We start from the raw sequence: 23,442 nt of genomic DNA, 5'->3' as shown, positions 1-23,442 counted from the left end.
AAGCTTTCCTGTTGATTTTACAATACAGAATTTTTTTTTACATATCATTCTCTTATTTTTAATATATTTTAAAGATATCTCAACCATGTTTCTATTCTTAATGCTAATGCCAAGGTTATTCTAAAAAAGACATTATTATCTCTAGAATACATTATGTTTCTATCAATATGTTTAATCAGCTGTGTTGTTTGATTCTTGAACATCATTATTTCATCCAATTAGATCACTAGCTTTTATTTCGTTGATTACTTTTATTTAAAAGAATGGAATAATTAGGAAGCTGCTTAATGTGATCGTCGCCAATATTATGATTTGCTTAATGTCATCAAATTCTCTGTTGCTGAACCGACATTTTCAAAAGTTCACAAAAATATTCGTTTAGTGTCAACGGTATATATTGTTTATAGTTATCAGTTTTTTTTTTAAAGTAAAGTATTGATTGATACTTCATTTCCAAACAACGGACATACTTGCTTCATTACTATTGGTGCATTTCAAGTTTATAAGAACCAGAAAGTTGTCAATTTGGTTTATAATCTAAGCAGCAGTACACTGCTGTTACCTGCGATTGAATTATGACAGTAAAATGAGTAAAAAAATATTTGAGAATAAAGTTAAAAACTGATATTAACAGATATGAAGATTAACCTAAAATGAATCATCAAAACACTGGCATGCACTTGAAAATTTCACAGATTCTTTCTTGTTAAATTTTGAAAACTTGTTAGTTTCTTGTGAATAAAATCGAACACTAAATCTTAACGATTCTGAAGGGGACCAATATCTAATACCAAGTCGAAATAAGAGAAATTCTGGATATTGTGAGGTGTGAGGTGCGGCCAAAATTAATTTTAAACTGTACAAGTATGGACGATAAATAGGAGGTTATCAAAATAATACAAACATCTGTTAATAAAAGAGACATTTAAGAATGCGCTTCGTAATCCAAGCCACCAGTTTTTTAAATATTAATAATATACATCATGACAGCACGAAATAGGTATACTGACATTTATATACCTTGGATTTTGTCAAAAACGTAAAATGTCAGACCTCACAGTTTTTCAAAGAGATCAAATTGTCGAAGTCCAACTACCTGTAGTAACTGTGATTGAAAAACACTAGCTTTTAGGTGTTTTTAGAAGTGAGGTGTATAAAATCATGGCAGGGTACACACAACGTGGCAAGATAAGCTCGGCAAAACAGTGAACGGAAAATGAAGCTGAGTGAAAGAGACAGGCAAGTATAGAAGCGGATTGTAATGTCTAAAAATAAAACAATGACAGCCAAAAATAACCACACAACTGAATCAGCATCTAGATTCTCCAGTATCAATAATTACAATTAAGTGGTCAACTTCATAAACAAAACATTTATGGCACATCGGTAATTTCTGAGCCAATTGTCTTGAATATTAAAAGCAAATGTCATATACAGTGGAACCATAACCCCCAAAACCTAGTTGATTGATCATTATAAGATAGTTATATAGTCAGACGAATTATTTTTCACACTTCTCCCCACTACAGGAAGGATACACTTTCAAAGGGCACCTACTCAAGTGCATGATCGTGAATACCTCCTTCCAATTGTCAGGCTGGGAGGTGGATCTGTCATGATATGGGTAGCAACGTAGTTTTCTGCTAGCTGCCCATATCATGACAGATCATAACCCTAAAAGGAAGAATAGGCAACTGTCGGCTGAGTAGATCCATTTTATGAAACAAACTTTGTTTCCTGCAGAATATGGGATGATGGTAATGCTACTATTTATGCTAAACTAGATTTAAACACTTGTTAAGGTTAAACCACCTGTATTTTTAGAAAAAAATTTAAAATTAAAATGGAATACTTATTTCGATTTAGGACAAGTTCTCTTTTTAGTGGAAATTTTAATTTTTTTTTCCCGTAGAACCATGACGATAATCAAAGAGATTATCTCCGAGAAAGAAACCCAAAAAAGTAGGAAACTAGAATTCCCTCCCCCAAAAAATGTAGGAAATTAGAATTCCATCCGACTCAGAAATTATTTTTATTTTTTAATTAAAAAGTTTATTTCTTAAAGTTTTTAATCTCTTATAATTTAAGCAGTAGAATAATTAAGAAACCCGGGATAAATATTTATTTACTAAATCTCTTATTTCCAGAAAAAAGTTAATTTAGAATTAAATGAAAATATTAGATTCATAAAATGGTAAATAAATATGCTGGAATAAATTGAATTTTTTTGCAATATGAACAGATAGTTTCTATTTTTTCATAGATATTACATTTATCATTATTATATGAAGAAAATAATACATAACAAATATCTTATAGCATATCTCATATCCATGTAATATCCTTCAAAAATTTAAGAATAAGAACAGATTTTATAGAATGTATTATTTAATGTACAGAAAAGTGAATGGATCTTTATATCTCCTGAAAACAATTGTCTGCAATTTTCTTTCAAATGAAACCATCTTTTGATATAGCTATTCGTTAAATACGTCACCAAGTTATTTAATGAAACCCTCATTAATTTGCTTGCAATCCAAAGCAGTTGTCCACAATATATTTTGCAACATATGCTACATTTCGGAAGTATATTTAAAATATGAATGTATCCCTACTAATCCTTTCTATATGAATTAAGCGTGGAAAACGTACCAATAAATTCAATACCAAAAAAAATATGGATTTTGGTTGTGACTAAATTACTGTTTAATTTCTGATATTATCATACAACTAATTCTGATTGCTAAATACGTATGAATTTATTGAAAATATCTGTCAAACTATAAAGATTAAAGTTACACTTTCCCAAAATCTATCCTCAAATGACAGCAGCAAACCTCATTAACCAAAATGAATGTTTGCATCGCTCGAAGCGATGATATGTAGCTCGATTGCTCTTCGATCTGAGCGTCGATGTTGCGCGTTTGCCAAGCGTCGTAATTTAAGTCTGGTCACGTTGAAAATGCTATCCCACAATTAATAGGATATTTATTGTACTGTCATGGATGTCAAGGATTAAACCAACCTATTTGATGGTTTGTGACAGATACATAAATTGTTACGAATTTCTGTCCAGTTAGAAGTTTTCTTGCTAAGTTAAATTCCTATTTCACCAGAAAAAAAAATGAAATAATTTGAAACAATTGCATGAAATATACAAGCAAAATTATTATTCATATTTTTTAGCCTTTGCTCCATTCATTTATAGTACTATCTATATTCTGTTGAAAGATTGAATCTATCTTCTAAACCAAATTAGATATATTTTCCTAAATGACGTCACTCGGCAGTTAGAAATTCATATGTTACGGTCGTTTGTTTATATGTTTCGTGAAATTTGATTCTTAATTCTTTACTTTTAAGTTGATGTCATAAACTAACTGTCATAAATTTATGAATTCGTATCTTTTCAAACTTGATTATAATTCCGGATATAAAATTTTTATGATGATCAGTTCATTTCGAATATCAGAAAGTGAGTATTATGAATATTTATTGCAAACATATATTTTGTATAAATACAACTATCTTGCAATGTTTTTTTTTAAAAATGGAGAGTACGAAAGTGGATCAAAAATCTCGATATATCAGATTAGCTCATTTCAAAACACTTGTTACATTACCAATTCAAAGATATGCTCTTAAATAACTATTAATGAATATTAATAGTTAGAAATTATATAATCAAAATTAATGTTTTTATTCTAGAAAATGAATGCAGGATCATTTCTCTACATAACTTTAACCTAAATGTTTACAGTTCCGTCCATCCCACCACTTTTAATGCAAAAGTGCTTTGATACAAATCGAATCTAAAATTATACCTCTTGTTCAATTTTTTAAACCTTTTTGATTTTAAGTGGGGTATACATTGTTCAAAAAATACTAATCTGTAAATTTTTCTATGGTGTCGGGCCAGTCTTGTTTCGATATCTGTTTCAATCACGTTCATAATAAAATTTTAATTAGAATTCTAACGAAAAATTAAACAAGATGTAGGATTTTCTCCATTATACTCAAGATTGTACTATTGTACAAATCTAATTCTACACTATATTTTTTTTAATTGTGATTTTAATCATAGCAATTTAATTACCCCTCTCCCGATTTCTTTTCTAAATTTTAGCAATTATTTTTAAAATTTCTTTTATTATAATATTCAACAATAGATTTCATTACAAATATAAATGACTTCGTTGTTTTATCAAACATTTAATCACGTGCTTTTTCTCCAATTACGTGCTCAGTTTACAAACGAATAAAAAAAATGTTTAGTTTAGTTATATTAACGTCCCGTTGTAAAACAACACTAGGGCTATTTTGAGATGGACCTCGTCATTTTGAACCGCGGTCAGATGACGAGAACGACACCTGAGCTGGCACCCTCCCTCTCCACACCACATCACACCACACCAGCGGGAGGACATTTGGCAAGACGGATTTAACGTGCAACAGACCCCCTTACACGACGGTTCTTCGGTGGAATCGGGTCTCGAACCTGAAACCCTACGGCTCACAAGCCGAGACCTTACCACCAGGCCACCCCGACCACCTACGAATAAAAAAGTGTATTTAGTTTAATAAAAAAGACAATAAGCAGTTTGAAACGGATATTTTATATTTTATATTATATTCGAATATAATCTAATATTACATTCGAATTTCATTTTTAATTTTCGTGCAGAAATAAACAGAGTGTATTAGACTCCTAAAAAACAAGACTTTGATATCTATCATGATAGTTAAAATACATAGTTGTAGACATGAATGTCCATTTATACTAAAAAGATTTATTTGTTATTAAACAAATCTAGTTTTGCTCATGGAATATGATCGCTGGAAGTGGGTTGTAAAAAATATAGAGAAATGTATAATTGTCTTTTACAAAAAGAAAACAGACACTTTACCAAATATGAAATTTTGAGATTTTAATACCAGATTAATAAGAAAATACGTTTCTTTTAAGAGAAATAAAAGGAATGTACAGGAAAGTGATGCTTTTTTTTTCAAAAATGTGTTAAAATGATTCTTTTCAAATTTTGCAGTTAACGAAAACTACTTACAAGCGAAAGTGGTATCCTCCAAACTTTCTCGCATGCTATCTAATAAAGATGTTATCCCTCCCCCCTACCCTTTGTTGATCTTGTGTAAGGCCGCAATGCCTTGCATAGTATTTTCGAACAATGTTTACTAATTTTTGGTATGAATCTAATGTTTTTACAGAATCTGTCGTGTGATCTTTGATGAATATTTTGGCGATTATTCTCTGGCATTTAGGACAAAGTACCCGAAAATCAAATCTCTGTTTCAAACACAAAGTTTCCATTTCTATTGAATCCAAAACTTGTCACAGAATTGCAAATGCTATCACAAAACCACTTGTAGGATTTCATATATTTAAGCCATTGCAGTATTACTTGCCGCATTTACATATTTGTGAAAACATAGATGGTCGGAAAGCCAGCACCTTGACATATTTCGTTCCAAATTTTATAAGTATCAATTATTTAGATGTTGGTTCTGTGCACTAAATTTATTAATCTAGCTCTCTTCGTTCCATAGTTATCTTGTTAACTTAACTGTTTCATAGCTCTCTTCGCTTCATAGTTATCTTGTTAACTGTTTCATAGCTCTCTTCGCTTCATAGTTATCTTGTTAACTTAACCGTTTCATAGCTCTCTTCGCCTCATAGTTATCTTGTTAACGTAACTGTTTCATAGCTCTCTTCGCTTCATAGTTATCTTGTTAACGTAACTGTTTCATATCTCTCTTCGTTTCATAGTTATCTTGTTAACTTAACCGTTTCATAGCTCTCTTCGCTTCATAGTTATCTTGTTAACTTAACCGTTTCATAGCTCTCTTCGCTTCATAGTTATCTTGTTAACTTAACTGTTTCATAGCTCTCTTCGTTTCATAGTTATCTTGTTAACTTAACCGTTTCATAGCTCTCTTCGCTTCATAGTTATCTTGTTAACGTAACTGTTTCATAGCTCTCTTCGCTTCATAGTTATCTTGTTAACTTAACCGTTTCATAGCTCTCTTCGCTTCATAGTTATCTTGTTAACTTAACTGTTTCATAGCTCTCTTCGTTTCATAGTTATCTTGTTAACTGTTTCATAGCTCTCTTCGCTTCATAGTTATCTTGTTAACTGTTTCATAGCTCTCTTCGCTTCATAGTTATCTTGTTAACGTAACTGTTTCATAGCTCTCTTCGCTTCATAGTTATCTTGTTAACGTAACTGTTTCATAGCTCTCTTCGTTTCATAGTTATCTTGTTAACTGTTTCATAGCTATCCGTGGTTTTACGGATAGACGGATACACATACTTCATAAATGATTTCGTTTCAAATTTGATAGAATATATAAATATAATATAAAGATTATATGTCAAATTTAAGCAATTTAACTCAAATCATTTTTTAGTTATCTTTATCACAGATAGACGGACAGACATACAGACAGGCAGTCAAACAAAATTCCAAAGATATGTTTTTCGGACTCGGAAAAATCTCAAACGTGATAATTTGTAAAGGTGTCGGCTTTCATTTTTTTTTATCAGAGCAAAATAATTTGTACGTGCTTCGTATATGAAAAAGTAAAGGAAAGGAACTATAGGAAAGAAACCGAAACTAAAGTAATTGCAGCAATCAGAAATTAAAACTCAATTTTTTTTTAATGTGATTTTTGTTACATAAATTTTTTTTTGGATATTTTTAAACACTATTTATACAGTGTATGCAATTTTCAAAGGAAGAGAATTTTCTACTTATAACATAATAAAGATGCTTAAAAATTTAATTAACAATTTCAGAAGTGCTCTAGGTAAAACTGTCGACGTCACAAAAGTGTTTTTAAGAGCCTCTGCATAATTTGTTAAGTCAAAAAAATTATCTTCACTTTAAATTAATATTATGCAAAAAATAAAAACTAAGAATTTCCATCCAATGTTATACAAGCCTTATAAATTTCTTTAATAACTAATTATTTTTAATAATGTATCAAATAACATAAAAACAACTTTATTTACTATAGCCGTAAGCAATGAAACATCTCTCATACATTTTAATGCTCCTTTATAAAAACTCGAAAATAAAAACTTATTCCAGACATTTTCTTTAAACAACTTATTATTTTTTTTAAAAAAACAACTTTACTCTCAATTTTTCTCTTCTTGTAACAGTTTTTATGGAGGCTAAAATTTTGTTATATGAAGATAAACAAGAATTTGGTTTCAACAACATTTAACTTTGGAACAAAGGCATAAAGAAAAAATGATGGAATGTAAAATTTATATCAGAAAAAAAATATTAAATTTCTGAAAATAAAAAACTTATTACACGTTAAGGTATGCAAGTTTAATTACGATTTTTTTTCAAAATTTAAAAATGATAAAACATGAAAATATATTTTTATGAATCTACACGCCAGAATCTAATGAGCTATGGTTTTTAAAACTTTATAGAATAAAAGTTTTTTTATTTGTTTTTCGATCTTCAATAAAAATGTCATTATTAATTTTGATAGAAACAACTGCCTTTCTCTGCACTTAACTAAAAAGTTTGTTTTATATTATAATCTTTGCTGAATATTAATGTATTTGCTAGACACCATTGTAATAACCAATAAGTAAAACCTACCGCGTGTTGAAATAAAGATATTTAGCATCCAAAAAGGTTCTGGAAACTATTTTTAACAGAATAAGAAATACTGCTAGAACCTGTTTTCCGCTTTTTGAGTTTTCTATAAAACAAATATGGTTCTTAAAATTAATGCATTTTTTCATCATTCATACAGATAAGCAATTATGACTAGCAAATATATTTTTTGTCACATCCTCGGTATCTTTGTCTCCACTACAAGATTATATTGTACATATCAACTAAACCAGTTGTTTTCATTGTTGTCCATGTATAATGTTAACGCGAAAGAGGAGTTTTGAATTATTTCACAATTATTTCTCCAATTAATATTTCTATAGTAATATAAACATTAAAAGTACTTATATAATGAACATATATTATATAATACATTATTTTTTTTTTATAAAACTTACCTTCTTGTTGTAAAAGTTTACAAAAAAATGTAAAAATGAATATTTGTAATTGATTAATTCCCTTTATTTAGTAGAATTCAATAAAAAGTTTCTTGTGAACCTAAAAAATAACATTATATAACACTGAAAAACATAGAACATTATTTTAAAATAATTTCGAATAAAGCAATTACCTTTAAAATGTTCATGTATATTAACGCATGATACATGTAGGTTATTTTACAAATTATCAACATATAATTTTCCTCAAACAGAAATTAACTATTATTAACCGCTTCACTATTTTTCCGGAGTGCCATACGTGCATCTATTTATCGAATTTTGATAGTTGTAAGCAAAACATAAACCATTCATAACGATTATAATTCAATATTAAAATTACTTTGAATACATAGATATGTCAAGTATTCAATGGATTTCCATTTGAATCAAAATAAGAAAATATTCTCTAAATAGAAGGTATCATCTTATTAGATAGTAAAGAAAATAAAACAGTTAAGTGGTTAAAGTATCTTTATAAAGCATATTCGGATGCAAATGGCAAAATTTTATGTAAAAACTTCATCTATTTGCAAAAACATAAAAAGATCCTAATGAATATTCTCAAAAATTAAAAGTTTTGTGTTATAAAGAAGAGAAAAGATTGTTGAATATCAAATAATGCATAATTGGATTAGTGAATCAAGCATAAATAACACATCTGGTCGCCAAAGACGGTTAGTACTAATAAAAACATTTATACAAAAAAATCGTTTCCCAGTCACTCTGATAATTATTAATTTCTGTGCATAATTTTTTAGTAGTTTAGCAAAATAGTTATTAAATTTTTAATTTGTGCATTATTATTTATTACATTTTATCTGCAAATGACTAATTAAGTGACTAATTAAGATTTGCTGAACCACACTGGAAAATTGATGTCTCATTATGATTCGCCTCTGTTTCAGTATTCTTATTTTTCAAAATTATTATCAATAGCACCTTTTCCATTCGATAGAGTAACATTTTTTAATATAAAAAATTTACAAAAAACAATTAAAAACAATTATTTTAAAATAGAAGACGATTCAATGTTTAAAATAGAATTTTTAATTATATTTTATCTCCAAAAACTTTGTGCAGATATTAGAAACTATTGAAAGAGGTTCTTCTATAGCTCTATTTCATGGTTTGGTAATCTTCTTTGAAAATGAAATCATTCCATACTTTTATCTTTAGATTCGGCGACAATCAATTAATCTCACTTTGAAATACCCTTTAGCACCAACATGTTCCCAAGCGAAAAAAAAAAACCCATCCTAATATCATTAGGAAACTTTCCGGACATTAGAAGTGTTATGAAAAAGAACAGAAGGAGCGAACAAACCATTTGCTCATTATCTGAAAGAAAAAAATCAAACCTGAAAAAAAAAAATGTTCTTGCTTAATGGATAATTCCTTACAACGAATACATATGATTTGTTTTTCTCTCATTTTTTCGCTTATGTATCAATGATTATTTTTTTTATTATGTTGCTTGAGTTTAAGGTTGGATTTTATACTTAAAATTTTTAATGAACCGACAATTTCAGCCTCGTAAGTTTGAGTAATTCCTATTAAATATTATAAGACATATTTACAGCACAGATGTTAAATTTAGACCATATTTTTTTTTCTTTTCTATAAGAATAAATATGGTCATATATTGTAACTTGATTTCTCCCAAATTGCTACCAAACGTTAGATCTATGTCGACCATTTATGAGACATCTGCGAAAGAGCAAAAATATTCTTGAATTTCCTAAATGAAATGCGCATTTGCGATTCATCCCTCTTATCCATATTATTCCGGTTTTAGTAGTTTCTGGAGGCCAAATACATATTTTTATAGCTGTGAATGCTCATGAAAAAAGATTTCAAGTATGAAGACATGATTTTTGATTCTTAATTCCGATCTTCGATTCCTCTAAAGATTCTTCCTATCCATAACATTAAAATAAAAGAAGTATAAAGAAGTTTACTATGTATTGGATATGTATTAGTTATGTATTGTTATTTATTGGATATTTTAGATAATTGAAATCTAATAATAATAACGATGAATATATGTGTATGTGTTGACACTCTACTGTTTGACCTACAGCTTCCAAATTTGACACATCTTAGAGAATGGGAGGGGAGGGGTGCATCTCTCAGCGATTTTTGAAATTTTAATTAAAAATTAAGCTGAATTTCAGCATTTTACAGCAATAACTTCTGCAAATATCATTGCATAAAAATATATTTTACATCATTTCATTTAAAATATTATGTTTTTATTGATATCCATTTATTCTGGAGCGTATTTTTATTTAACTTTTATAATATCTTAAAAATATTTTTATCCATTCCAAACAATCCGTTATATTGTAACTTAAAATTCAAATCGTCTTTATTGTTTCATCAAATATTTAATCGCGTAATTTTGATGATTGCTCAAAGCTAATGAAAAAGGATTCTGTTTAATATCTTTGTAATTATTAGACAAGCAAAAAAGGGGGATTTGCATAATCACGATATTTTAAAAATAGATGAACCAGACACGTTTCAAACCAGTATGATGTTACCTCGCTGTTTTCATCTGAAAATTACACCAAAAACCGAACTTAATTAGAACAGTTAAAATAATCCTGTCATAATATCAGACAATCTGGCGAAATCATGGACATGGAAGGTAGGCCTAAGTGATTTATTTGAAATTAAATACAAACATTATTCATGGTGAAGCAATTAATTGTCTGAATCGACCAGTGATAAAAAATAACCTTGTTGCAGGTGTCAGAATATCATCAATAAAATCTAGTATATACTATTTAAACCTCCGGGAGTAATATTGCTTTTATCCCCAAATTATCTCGAATATTCTGAAATAACGATGTCATCCCGGTTCTCCCACATAAAATTCTGGACATTAGGCTAAAACTACGAATGTATTTTATACCATTGATGAATATTCGAAATATTGTTCTTTAACTCGAATTTCATATTTTTATTAAATCTATTCGTATGATTCTAGTTAGCTGACGATAAATCTCTGACATTTAGTGATAGATACCCAAAAATCGAATTTGTGTTCTAAACGCATGATTTCTAACCGATTGAAATGGGAATCTGATTTAAAATCATATTGACGGTTACAAAATTACATACTAAATTTCATAGATTTAAATCACTGCGTTTTTGAATTATCCTGATTATATGCTTATAAAAGTACAGATCGACAGAAAGACATCTCTTCCATTGATTTGGCTCTAAATTTGATATGTATCTGTATGATTTAAAATTAGTTTACTGCATTTTATCAATCTATTTCTCTTCCTTTTGTAGCTTTCATGTTAATATATATTTGGGCAGACAGACAAGCCATTTAATTGTATTTCTCTCAAAATATGATAGAAATCTACAGCTTCAGAGTAAAGATAATATACTAAATTTCATCAGTCAGATCAGAGCATTTTTAAATATCTTTTTTTACATACATAGGTAGACAGGCAGACATACATAATGTTAAAAAAATGCTTGCTTTGAACTCGGGAGATTCATGAATTATTTGACGATTACAATATTTTACTTCATTGCTTCTTCGTATATGAAAATGTAAAAGTATTAAAGCCGTATCATGAGTAAAATATTAATTGCAATCTATTTTCAGATACTTTTTATTCATTTTAAAGCAAGTTTGATTAATATTCTTATTATATTTTAATTAACAGTCGCTAATTAAAATGCAACGAAATACTTTGCACAATGTGAATTGATAAGGTACTTTCAGAATTTTCTACATCATGGAAACAATTATTTGGAGTCGAAGTTTTTAGTTGCAGTTCAAGTCCTCAATCACTATATTTTTCATGGACTTCGTAAGAAATATTTATTAAATTGTCATTACTTATTTCACAACTTAAATATTATACTTGATATCTCACATTAGATAATTAAAATTGAATAAGTATAATCGTACGACTTTAAAAGAAATTTTTAATCTTCCTAATTGCATCCATTTTGATACACAAGCTCTTGGTTTCGAAAGCTTGTGTAACAAGGGGTTTCTTTTTCCGAAAAAAGTGTCACTATAGCCCACGGAAAATATTTCTAGAATGAAAATTTATTTAAAAAAATTATGTGTAAAAGAATTAAAAATATTTTCATATTATTTGGAATTTAAAAATTTATTGTCATAATAATAGGGTTTTTAATTTTAAGTTACAAATAATTCGCTAAGCTTATTTTTACCATTTTAGTATTTCAAAAGAGAATCTGGCAAAATCTAAATGGATTTTTTTTTTATAGATTTAGTTAAATCAATTCAAATTTTGAAATTTCTTAAATTTTAGTGGATAACGGTGCATTATCTTCCAAATGAAAAAACATCGTATCATTTGTATAATAGGAATTTTCGATTTCATCACAACTGTTTACTTTGATCAATTTGTTTAATTACTTAATTCTGTCAGTAAATCCCACAGATTAAGCCTCTTCATACCCAACTGTTCATTAGTAAGTAGCAAGATTTCTGAAAATGTTAATATTTGGGAAAAACAGATCAATCCTGTGAGTCTATCAAAAACTCATCGGATGCATTCAGTGTCGTCTCGATATCCTTCAACAATCGCATCGAGGAGAAAATTGTGAAAATTCTTGTAATATGTGGAAGTATAGCTATTGAAGAGCCTTTGTGAAAACGCTACCCGCTTAATCTATTTTGATTCTATCAACGTAATACAAACTCAGCATTTACAAATTAACACTTTTTTACAACGTAATTTTTTATACGGGTCTATAAGAAGTACTTTTTAATTTATTTACATTAAAAATTTACCATTTGCTATTGATAAAACGCAAGACAAACGCCTCTTTACAAAGAAAAAAATATCTTCTTTCATGATAATTTGAGAAAAATGGCTGAACTGGCATACAGTCAAACATAATAATCTTGTGGTGAATTGCAAATAAGCCAGTAACAGTGCTTCTACCCGGACAGCTGTTTTGGTAAAATCGGATCGCTACTGGACTGCTAACCAAAAGGTCCCAGGTTCTATCCTCCCGCGTCTCATACCGCTTCAATCTTGTTGGTATAAAAGTCAAAATCGAAACTGTTTCAAACGAATGTTATCTGCAGTAAAATATCATTTGAGAAGGACAAAATTTAGACGAGGTTAGTCATTTTTAAATAATCATTGTATTCTTTTTCTACCACCACAAAGATAAAATAAATAAATCGGATTTATGGTTCATCAAGCAACAATCAGGGTGGATTTTTCAGCAGAATGATTTTAGAACTAGGAATGAATAATACATAATTTATTGAATAGAAAATATTTTTTGTAATTGTTATTTTTAAATATTTTTTTTACCTAATATTATCATTCCAGTTAACTTTTTAATTTGTCTAATTTTGTTTAAAAAATCTTGTTTACTGTACACAGAATGTTTTGAAAGAAAAATTAAAAATACTATTTGCCATTTCCCAGTTGGTATTTTTAGTTATATATTCTGTCAACAGATGGGGCTTTTTAATGGTATTATCAGAAACCACAATACTCAAATGGAGTCATCAATACTCGATATTGGCGAATTTCGCCATTTCAGACATTTTTTAGTGAATTACACCAATTACAGAGATTAATTTGCAATTCGAAAAAGTAGATTAATAAACGCTCTATTCACTTTTCAGCTCTTTCACTGAATTTATAGTTCCTCTCATACTTAAAAACATTTTTTTTTTTTTTTTTTTTTTTTTACGATCAAGGAATTTTTGTCAGGAAACTTTTCTTGTTTTGATAGGGAGGGGTGGGGGCTTTTTAGCAAATATATATGATTGTTCTGAATGATTTACTCTGATTGAAGAGAACAAAATAAACTATAATAGCGAGATCAAATTAAATTTATGATTCAAGAACAGTAATCGGAAAAAGACATCGTTAAATTTTAGCAGTGTTTGAAGCACCTCTGTTAGTAATATTCACCGCCAGTATTGTTATTTTTGATACTACGCATAAATTAACCAATCCTCTAATATTCCCATTCCGAAATAACGCATTTTATCGTTCAGTCCTCAGACTTTACCACAATTAAATATGTGAAGTAAACTCCAGACCCAATTTTTAAATAATTGATATCTTGAATTTTTTGTATTGTAATTAAACTATTACTATTAATCTTTCCCTTAATAGTAACATTTAAATGAAGTAAAAAAATTACATAAAAATTGTATCACAATCATATAATATATAAATTATATATAATATCATTATATACAAAAAATATACATAAAAAAACAGCAAGATAAATATCTCTTAATCAAATGTAGAAAAATTTAGTTCTAAATAAACGCATGATTCGTGCTATCAGCAGAATGCTGTAAAAGGGTTTTGACAACAGCAATAAGAATTTTATAATCTCTTTTCTCCTGCCACTAGCGTGTATTACTGGTAATAAAATCTGTAACTATAACTGACCTTTGACGACCAGTTGGTTCACCGTGGCTATTGGCTATTGTTGAGAAATGATCCACTAAAGCGCACCCCTTGGCACACTAGAGGGCGCTACTGTTTGTAGAAATATAAGTATAAATGCAGTAGTTGCGAGAGAGACTTGTTTTCAGCTGTTCCTCCACATCTATGGTTATTGGATTGTTTCAGAAGAGTGTGATGTTTTGGGTTTTTTTGTTGTGTAAGTTGTTTAGTTTAATTTTGATGTTTAATGTATTTTATTAAAGGAGTTTTAGTTATTTTGAGTGTAATGAGTTAGTTTTTTTTATCAGCTATATTTAATTTCAGTTTACCACAACTTGATGTTTACATTTAGATACAACTTCATGTCCAAGATTTCCTCAAATTCGCAGTAATTAAAGCAACGTTATTTTAATTACATATGCTCTGTTCATTTAATGATAATGTAAGATGCAAAAGATATTTCAGAGAAGGTCTAAAAACATTGATTATCCATTTGTTTGAGTTATGTTTTGCTATCTCAAACACGAGTATTATATTTTAAGACTTTTATGATGTTTTGATTATGCAAAATTACACAATACAATAAATTTAAATGAAATAATTTCATGATATATTTTTTACATTGTTGGATATGAATAAGTCATTAAAGATTTTAAAAGGAATTTCATTCATTATATATTTGTAGATTAATAGTTTAAAAAAAAATAAAATGTTAAGAAACCTTGCTCCCGATTACTCCCTGTTACAAGATCATTTACGCATTCTTGCAGAGTTATCCTTGAAAATTTCCCAATATTAGTCTACATCATTGTAGTAACTAGCTTCTGTGATATCCTTTTTCTTTATTTTTTTAGTGTCCTGATGAAAAACAACAAATATTACGTCTTCCTAGATTCAGCCCCAGAATAATTTCTTTACTCCCATTGAAATTCACTTCACTATGTCAAAGTCTCATCAAAATTCCCAAAGAGGATCTTTCTCCTAGCAAATGAAACTTTGCATCAAAATCAATGAATTCCTCACCAAACACTCTATATATTATAACTGCTTTCTGATGTATTTTAGTATAGCCTTTAACATTATTCTTTTTAATATTTTGCCTATACCTATTTAACTAATGGGAACCCTATAGAGGTTTAAAACTCAAGCTAATAAAAAGTTAAAAATATATATTGGAGAACATACATTATTCATTAGTTACCTGGTCACAGTTTTCTATCAATAGGCTACCATAAATTCATTTTTAGGGACACATCACTGCTAAGTTTCTATAGAGAAAAATACAGATATCATGTCCATCACAAATCATATAAATATTTTATTCGAAGTTTCCTATAAAATTCATTCCTATTGGACAGAAAGCAATTCAACTACTTTTCTCGACTTGAAGAATTATTAAAATTTGAGCTGTATTATTTCACCAGTAAAATTTCATAAAAACAATAAAATTGCATAATTTACACAGAGAAATAAAATAAAAACGTTCTGATCCTGTTAAGAGCAATCATGTTTCTTTTTGAATTTATTGAATATTTTTTTTATTTTATGTCCTTTTTATTTTTTTATAATTTAGTTAATAAATATTTACACTATATTTTGGGCAAAACCATTGAGTTAAAATATTGAATATTGTAGGAAATAGCCTAGTACTAGTCTATTTTAAACAATATAGTTTAAAATAGATTAGTATATATTTGTGCAAAGAACATATTGGATGATATAAAGATTTGTACCACGAAATAAAAATACTTTACTACACATCGGCGACACCCAATAATAAAAAAAACAATCTATTTTCCTTTATCCTTTTATATAGGCACACAGAATCTAAACCAAATAATCCATACGACGTCAAATTCATAAGTCGTCGTGAAGAATAGTCAAGTATATCCTTTGCATTTCAGTACACCTGCATTTCTTTTATAAGCGCTAGAAAAAGTTTTTTTAAATGAAGAAATACTGCAACTCCCGAGTCTATAATAAATTTCAATGAAGCCTTTTAAAAAAAACATTTTATATTCGATGTCGTTCCGATTTCTTTTCAAAATGAGTAACTATTGTCGTAGTTGCATAAAAGGAATGGGACTACGAAGAAATCAATCATTATTTTTATGTATATTTTGACGTAACGAATGTGTTCTTTCACTTTGGGAGGACCCGCACAAAGAATTTGTCATGGAAGAAGTTATAAGACGATTTCAAAGAATATTCAAAACATATTCGTCTTTTATGGGGGCGAATAGGAAATTGAAAACTACATTGTTAGGTATAAGGTAATATTTTTGTCAAAGAAATTGATGAGAGTGGCAATGTTTTTGGTGCTTGTGATGGCTATAAATGATCAGAATTTTTACTTCTGTTTGGTACGTACCAAAAGTAAAGAAGGAATTTATTTGGATAGGCTTAGAAAATATCTTTATTCCCTGTCCATACTAATAAAATGCCTCTATAAAACATTGTAAACACCACATGTATTCTTGCTCGTGAAAATCTAATGAGCTATTTTCTTAGTTTAATTCGATGCATAATAAACAATTCAAACTTTTCAGTAAACTACTAATATTATTTTAACTTTAATTCTTATTATATTATTCATATATTTTCTATGACTTTTGAAAAAATTACTCTTTTGTCCCAAAGTATTCTTACAATATTATAAGGTTATCTTCCAGATATTCTATAGCATTCAGAGTACCGAAAAACAATATGGAAACACCACGGAATATCTTGTTAAATGGCTGTATTTGTAATTATTTTATTTAAAACAGACTTAATTCTGCTCAGTTTTTTTTTTTCACCTAAAACAAAATTTCTACTTATTGAAGGTCGTTTGGGGGGAACAAATACATAATTCCAATTTAATTACAGTAGGTTTTTAACGTTTTAAAAGCAAATTGAAACGAAAGTGGCAAGTAAAAATATCACTTAAGTAAGAAATTAAATGTTAGAATATAGAAAGAACGATATCCAAACTAGAAAAAATAGTGCAAAAAAAAAAAAAAAAAATCTCTAAAATTGAATTCTGATTAATATCGAAAATTATAACATTTTTTGATCCAAATCGATCGAATTCTGTTCGAATCGGAAAAAAAATCATAACCTTCTTCTGCAATTAAGACAATGCACTGAAAATTGAAATATTAAATACTTTTATAAATCGTATTATAGAATTTGAAAATTGAAAAATATTCTTTAAAGGAATTGATCTTCATTTTATTTGATTTCGATTTTTTTTAAAAAAACAGTTCGAATTTACGTTTATCTGACAGTAAAAAATCTATTTCTTTTCAAATTATTGTAATCATCGAAAGAACGTGAAAGAAGCAAATAAATTTAATTCTGAAGAATATTATTTTAAAATTATTATGAAATCTTATTTATAATTATCTCATTTGTTAATTACTATAAAGAAATCCCATTTATTTATTACCAGATTTCTTCAGCGACTAACTGGTACATCAAGAAAATCACGTATGTGTAATTCTTATTCAATTTTTTACTCATAACGTGATGTTAATGGTTCATTCAAAAAAGTCATTTTTAGCATAAATATGATAGATATTATTAAAGAATTGCAATTTTAATAACCATATACCTGTTCTATTTTTTGTGAATATAAGCTGTTCTAGTTCAACTGTTATTCATAATGCTATTAAACCATTAAATATTTAAATATTCGATTAATCTATCTTCCAATTGCATGTTATATTTCGCAGTAATTCAATCTCTTATTCTTCACGGAAGAAACTTTACTAATTTTTAATTAGCATTTATTCTATATAATTTTTTTAACTTTAAAATGTAGGAAGTTACCTTTCTACTATCTTGAAATGCACATGTGCCAGATTTCAGTATACCCGGAGTTTCGTAAAAGGCATATAAGCAAACAAACATGTTTATAAATATATCTGTAAATATTTTATTTAAATACTTCAAACGAAATTACGAGAAGCAATAAAATGATTTAATAGTGAATTAATTTTAGTGAATATACAGGTTATCAGCTCTTACCGTTACTTAGTAGCTAATTTTTAAACCATTAGAGACACACCTATAGCCAGATGGAAAATTGGTATAAGTGACGAGTCTACTTATATTTTATGTTATTTCAGTTAACAAATATATTTCTAAATCAATCGAGAACTTTTTTTCTGATTCTCAGTCCGATAAATCATTTTTAATAAAAAAAATTACCGACATTCTGAAACAAGACACAAAAAAATATTCATTTTATGACAAAAATGGATTGAATTATAGCCGTTTAACCTGTATAGGTGTCATGTGAAAAATTATTTAAAGGAACAATTTGGAAATAAAGTATAAAATCGATGCGTAATTTCAATTTACAAACAGTCTGTTTAGTTTTGTCTCGAGCCTTTAAATTTATCTATAAAATTTGTCCGAAATATTGATTTTCAATGTTTCATAAATCGATCAGTTTAGTCGCAGAAGAAAGGATTGTTTTAAACTTAAAAAATTACATTGTCAAAGAATTTTTTATTAAATTTTTGTAGCAAAGGAACACTATTTAAGAAATTACATTTTGTAGCATTTTGATATATATATATTTTGACTATAACAAAATAAAATGTAATTCTTCTCGTCCCTTGAATTTTTTTCCCATTTGGAATTGTATCTCTATATAATTCCAAATTAATTGGAATTATATCTCTGTATAATTCCAAATTAATTGGAATTATATCTCTGTATAATTCCAAATTAATTGGAATTATATCTCTGTATAATTCCAAATTAATTGGAATAATATCTCTGTATAATTCCAAATTAATTGGAATAATATCTCTGTATAATTCCAAATTAATTGGAATAATATCTCTGTATAATTCCAAATTAATTGGAATAATATCTCTATTTTAATAGATTTGAAATTAACTATTGAGTCCTGCTGAAAATAGACAAACTGCTTATGGTAACAAATGTTCATTGGGATTAGGATACTACTCTACACAAATATTTAAAATTAGCTATTGCGTCACGATGAAAGTGGGAAAATTGCTTACAGTGTCAAAATGTTCATTGGGATTAAGACACTACTTTGCGATTTAACTCTTTAAATATAAAAATCGCCAACATTTTGATTTAACTTATATAGAAGTTTTTTTGAAGCATTTACTGTAAGTACTTTTTTTAAAAGGAGATTGCAAATATATAGAAAGATAAATACAAGTATCGTATGTAGATAAGAAAGAAGTAAAATCTTATTTTAAAAGTTAGGATAACTCTTTTATTGATAAAAAAAATTCCTTTTGCATATCAATGACACTATTAAATTGACTTTAAATCCTTCGGCTCACATTTTGCATGAAACACCATTTGGAAAAGAAGCATCGCTCCAAAAATAAACTTTCTTCTTTTTTTTTAAATAGAGATGGAGTATTTGTCTGGGAGAGTGTCCGAATCCTCAATCAGTTTAAAGAAATTCAATCGTACTGAAAGGCATTCTTGACTTTCAGCCTGAATGTTTACTTTTTCAATTCTACAAACGGAGTCATCTCAGATTTATCAGAGGAAAAAAGAACATTTGAATTTCCTATTTACAAAGAAACTGTAGTAATCTCCTCAGATTTTTTTCCTTTTAATTTCTGCAGGAAATCCTGAGGAATTTAACTTTTAGTGTATTATTTTGCATTCCTGGAATGTATTTTGAATAAAAAATTGCAATGTTTTGTGCAGTGTAAATTTCTCACACTAATAAAATTGTTAGTTCTTTAAAGAATTTAAATAGCAGTAAACTACTTTCGAATAAGATAACGCATGTTTAAATTTCATTTATTTTCTAATTTCAGAAAATAATATCTAGCATAACTTTATTTCGCTCAGTTTTACAAAAAAAACAAAAACAAAAACACTTGCTGTAAACCTAATCATCTTTACTAATAAGAAGCGATAAAATGTGTCTGCTTGTACTCAACAAGCTAGACCATCTGGAATACAGTCACTATATATGCCTGAAATATACTCTGAAAGGTAAAAATGCGCATCTCACATAAATTTTGTTAAAATTGATTAGAATTTTAATTGTGTGAAAATTAAACAAATATGAGTGTTTATTTTGGATTGTTATTTAAAATATTACAGTCAAAAAGTAATTTTTGAAGTATTTTAAATTTTAAAATTACCTTTTTAATGATATCAATCTAGTTGTGCAGATTTTTAAGAATATTATTTTTTAATTTTTATACATTTTTTACAAATTTTCAATAAGACTTTTCTTTGGCGATTTGGAATTTGAATTACTTTCTTTATTTCATAAAATATTTAATCGCACAATTTTGTTTCAATCCTGAAAGCTAGAGTGAAAAAAGAAAGACTTATTATTCTGCTTTTTAAAAGAGAAAGTACAATACCGTTAAAAACACTGAACAATTTTAAATATATTACCAAAATTCTTAAGTACTTGATGACAATCTGATATCATGAAATTCGACTCCTATAAAAAATTCATATATTAATAAATAAAAAAGGTGAAATTCTGGTAAAGTCACATTATTATTAAAACTCTCTTTGTGTTTATTAAGCCTAGAAAACATACTAATAAGTCAACTCCTAAAAATTAGAATCTATTCCCACTTGAGCTAATTTCAGTGATGGCAAATTAAGTTACTGCTTAATTTCTGATGTTATCACAAAAGTTCTTCCTACAGCCAAATACTTCTGGATTCAAATGAAATATCTACTTAACTCTATCGGTTACAGTGACAGTTTCCTAAATCTATATGAAATAGAAAACAGTAAATCTAATTAACCAAAATGAATGTTTGCATGATCCCAAAGCGATGGATCTGATGAAAAGTTGCTCGATTTATTGCCGATTTCAACACCAATGTTGCATGTTTGCCACATTTCATAATTAACCCGCGAGCGCGCGCGTCGGGCCTCAGAGGCCCGAGCGCTTGAAAAAAATTCTGCAGAAAATCGGTTTTTCAGCGTAGAAACTCAAGTTCCCCAGTAGCTGCGTCCAAGATCATTTGCCACCTGACCCCAGTCATTCTAGGAATTTCACCCCTCTCGTTTCTTGGAAAATGGAACACCTGCTGTCAGAAACAGCTGCGCGGGCCTCGAAAGCCCGATGCGAGCGTTCGCATAGCTATTTTTGTAAGCAGTGGAGACAGTCGCAATAATGTCTCGATACTTGAGTTATAAAGAGGAATGCGAAAGATTACAAAAATTATTAGCTGAAGTTTCAACAGATGAAGAATCTCTTAATGAGGAAGATGAAGAAATTGTTGATGAAGAATTAATTAGTGATCATCAATCGAATTCAGAAGAGGAGCTAGATTCAGACAGTGAAGTGTACGTTTGTGAATCCACCGATGATTACGTTGGGAAAGACGGTAAAACGATATGGCATAAAAAGGAGCCAAGGAAAAATGTGAGAACTCCTGCTCACAATATCATTTCAAAACTGCCTGGAAATATTGGCGAAACAAAAAATGTATCCTCGCCAATAAATTCTTGGACATTTCTGATTGATGAAAGTATGATATCAATTATTGTCGAGTGCACGAATACTTTTATTCGATCAATTGCATGTAATTTTGGAAGAGAAAGAGACGCTCATCCTACAAAAATTTCTGAAATAAAGGCATTTATAGGACTTCTTTATTTTGGTGGACTGCACAAATCTTCCCATGTAAATGAAAAGGACCTCTGGGCTACTGATGGGACAGGAATTGACATATTCCACCGTACTATGTCATATAAACGTTTTTTTATTTCTGATGAGGTGTGTCAGATTTGATGATATAAGAGATCGTTCTTCTAGAAGAGAAATGGATAAACTTGCTCCCATCAGAAATATTTTTGAAATGTTCGTCGCAAATTGTCAAAAAGTTCAAACTCTTGGAGAATATGTGACAATCGACGAAAAATTAGAACCGTTCAGAGGAAGGTGTTCATTTCGACAGTACATGCCAAATAAACCAGCCAAGTATGGAATAAAAATTTTTGCCTTGGTAGATGCGAGAACATTTTATACATGGAACCTAGAGATTTATGCAGGAACTCAACCAGCAGGACCATATAACGTTGAAAATGGCCCAGACAAAATTGTAAAGAGATTACTAGAACCTATTTTCAATTCAGGACGCAACCTAACTGTTGACAATTGGTACACTAGCTATGATTTAGCAAAAGACCTCTTGAAGAAAAAAATTACACTTGTGGGAACAGTCCGAAAAAATAAAAGGTAGCTTCCAAAGGAATTCATTTCTGGAAAAAAACGAGAACAATATTCAACATTATTTGGATTCCAAAAAAATTTGACACTGGTTTCTTACGTACCGAAAAAAAACAAATGTGTTGTTCTTTTATCCTCAATGCATAATGGTGTTACAATTGACGCTCCTACAGGAGAAGCAAGAAACCAGAGATTATAACATTTTATAACCTTACAAAGGGCGCAGTTGATGTAGTGGATGAAATGTCAGCTACATATTCTACTGCGAGGATAAGTAAAAGATGGCCTATGGTCATATTTTTCAGTATGCTGAATATTGCTACTGTAAATTCTCGTATCATATTACTGTCATCAAATACGCCACCCGTTCAGTATAAGAAAAGAAGTTTATTCATAAAAGATCTTTCTTTAGAATTATTGAAGGACCACCTTCAAGAAAGAAGTATGCAGGCTACTCTTCCCCGTCAATTGCGTGACCAATTGAATTGTAACCGCAGTGAAAATTGTGATACTCCCCCCCAAAAAAAGCAAAAAATTTCTAGAAAAAGATGCCATGTATGCCCCAGTACAAAGGACAGAAAATCCCAAATGTGTTCCGCGTGTAAAAAAAATGTATGCGGGGAACATAGCAGCATTGTTTGCTGCAAATGTCTCTAAAATGTAAGTTTTATTTTAATTTACTAATGTAGAAATAATTTTTACTAATAAATACTAGT

At 28.8% G+C, this 23,442-nt stretch overlaps 1 protein-coding gene across 1 annotated transcript; it reads left to right on the top strand.

The window, feature by feature from the left end:
* The first annotated feature begins 22,319 nt into the window (after positions 1-22,319).
* LOC129971732 (piggyBac transposable element-derived protein 4-like) lies at positions 22,320-22,739 on the top strand. The gene has a single exon (XM_056085709.1). The coding sequence runs from the start codon at positions 22,320-22,322 to the stop codon at positions 22,737-22,739; it is 420 nt and encodes a 139-aa protein (XP_055941684.1).
* Positions 22,740-23,442: the final 703 nt, after the last annotated feature.

Source organism: Argiope bruennichi, chromosome 6 (assembly GCF_947563725.1).
Source record: "Argiope bruennichi chromosome 6, qqArgBrue1.1, whole genome shotgun sequence".
Lineage (NCBI taxonomy): Eukaryota > Metazoa > Arthropoda > Arachnida > Araneae > Araneidae > Argiope > Argiope bruennichi.
This window is presented reverse-complemented; position numbering and strand designations above follow the sequence as displayed.